Source organism: Otolemur garnettii, unplaced genomic scaffold (genome assembly GCF_000181295.1).
Source record: "Otolemur garnettii isolate 467f Iridium unplaced genomic scaffold, OtoGar3 scaffold00185, whole genome shotgun sequence".
In the NCBI taxonomy this organism is placed as follows: domain Eukaryota; kingdom Metazoa; phylum Chordata; class Mammalia; order Primates; family Galagidae; genus Otolemur; species Otolemur garnettii.
This window is the reverse complement of record NW_003852580.1, coordinates 2,829,978-2,831,389: the sequence shown is the minus strand read 5'-3', so window position 1 is coordinate 2,831,389 and position 1,412 is coordinate 2,829,978. Positions and strand designations below refer to the sequence as shown.

General features: G+C 50.8%; 1 protein-coding gene across 1 annotated transcript in view; it reads left to right on the top strand.

Annotated features, from left to right (window-relative positions):
• FANCA (Fanconi anemia complementation group A) overlaps nt 1-1,412 on the top strand; it is a 75,617-nt gene that overhangs the window by 37,860 nt on the left and 36,345 nt on the right. The window contains exon 18 of the mRNA XM_023507506.1: nt 820-908. Coding sequence (XP_023363274.1) covers nt 820-908 — 89 coding nt within the window. The remainder of the gene's footprint in view (nt 1-819; nt 909-1,412) is intronic.

The following is a 1,412-nucleotide window of genomic DNA, read 5'->3' as shown; positions in this document are numbered from 1 at the left end:
TGTGGCTGGTGCCTTAGCCACTTGAGCCACAGGTGCCGAGCCTTTTTTTTTTTTTTTTTTAAGGGGGAAAGGTTTTTTTTTTTTTTTGAGACAGAGTCTCACTTTATTGTCCTTGGTAGAGTACTGTGGTGTCACAGCTCACAGCAACCTCCAACTCCTGGGCTTAGGCGATTCTCTTGCCTCAGGCTCCTGAGTAGCTGGGACTACAGGCGCCTGCTGCAATGCCTAGTTATTTTATTGTAGCAGTTTGGTCAGGGCTGGGTTTGAACCCGCCACCCTCGGTATATGGGGCCAGCACCCTACTCACTGAGCCACAGGAGCCACCCCTTTTCTGGATTATTTAATTTAATCTAATTTTTTGGAGATAAGGTTGAAGTGCAGTGGGTGGCCATAACTCCTGCAGCCTTGAACTCCTGGGTCCAAGCCATCCTTCTGCCTCTGCCTCCTGAGTGTGTCTCCACACCTGACTAACCTTCTGTCATAATGGGGTCTGGTCATGTTGTGCAGGCAGGTCTTGCACTCCTGGCCTCCCGTGGCTCTCTTGCCTCAGCCTCCCCAAGTGCTGGGATTATAGGACTTAAACTACCATAAGCCAGAATGAGCTTATGGGGGTGGAAACAGCCAGTGTGACCCTTTTCCACAGCTTGCTCTATTAGGGAATTTGCTTGTGGTCCCAGATCCTTGCTGTGTGTAGGGATGTCAACCTTTGTGCAGAGAGTCATTGCAACAAGGAAGAAGAGGTTGGTGCTGGCCTTGTCTGCTCACTTTGTCTGTAAAATCTTCTGTTCTTTTCCCCATTCCTCTCTGTGTGGGAACTAGCCCCACAGCCAGGCATCCCAAGATGTTGAAAAGGCCATTGTGGTGTTCGAGCATACAGGCAGAATCCCAGTCACCGTCATGGAGGCCAGGTAGGGTCCAGCCACAGGATGTCCAGGCCGCGCCATGGAATTGTCATGGTGGGGCTCTCCTAAGTGTGTCCCCTATGGGCAGGCAGTCCCTGTTTATTCTTGGAAAGCCAAGAATTGGGGTGAAAAAGCCATATCAAAGACCCTGCCTGAGGGCACAGTCATGAAGGGCTGTGCCCTTGCTGGGAAACATGTTTTTTCTACAGGCATGTAGCGCCGTCCCGCCCTGCCAACAGCGTTACTAGGGAGACTGCAGTGTGGGGGGAGTTGATGGGCTTACGTGTTGGTGACAGTGATTTTTTTTTTTTTTTTGAGACAGAGTCTCACTATGTCACCCTTGGTAGGTTGCCGTAGTGTCACAACTCACAGCAACCACAAACTCTTGGGCATAAGTGATTCTCTTGCCTCAGCCTCCCAATTAGCTGGGACTACAGGCCCCTGCCACAATACCTGGCTATATTTTTGTTGCAGTTTAGTTGGCCCGGGCTGGGTTCAAACCCACCACCC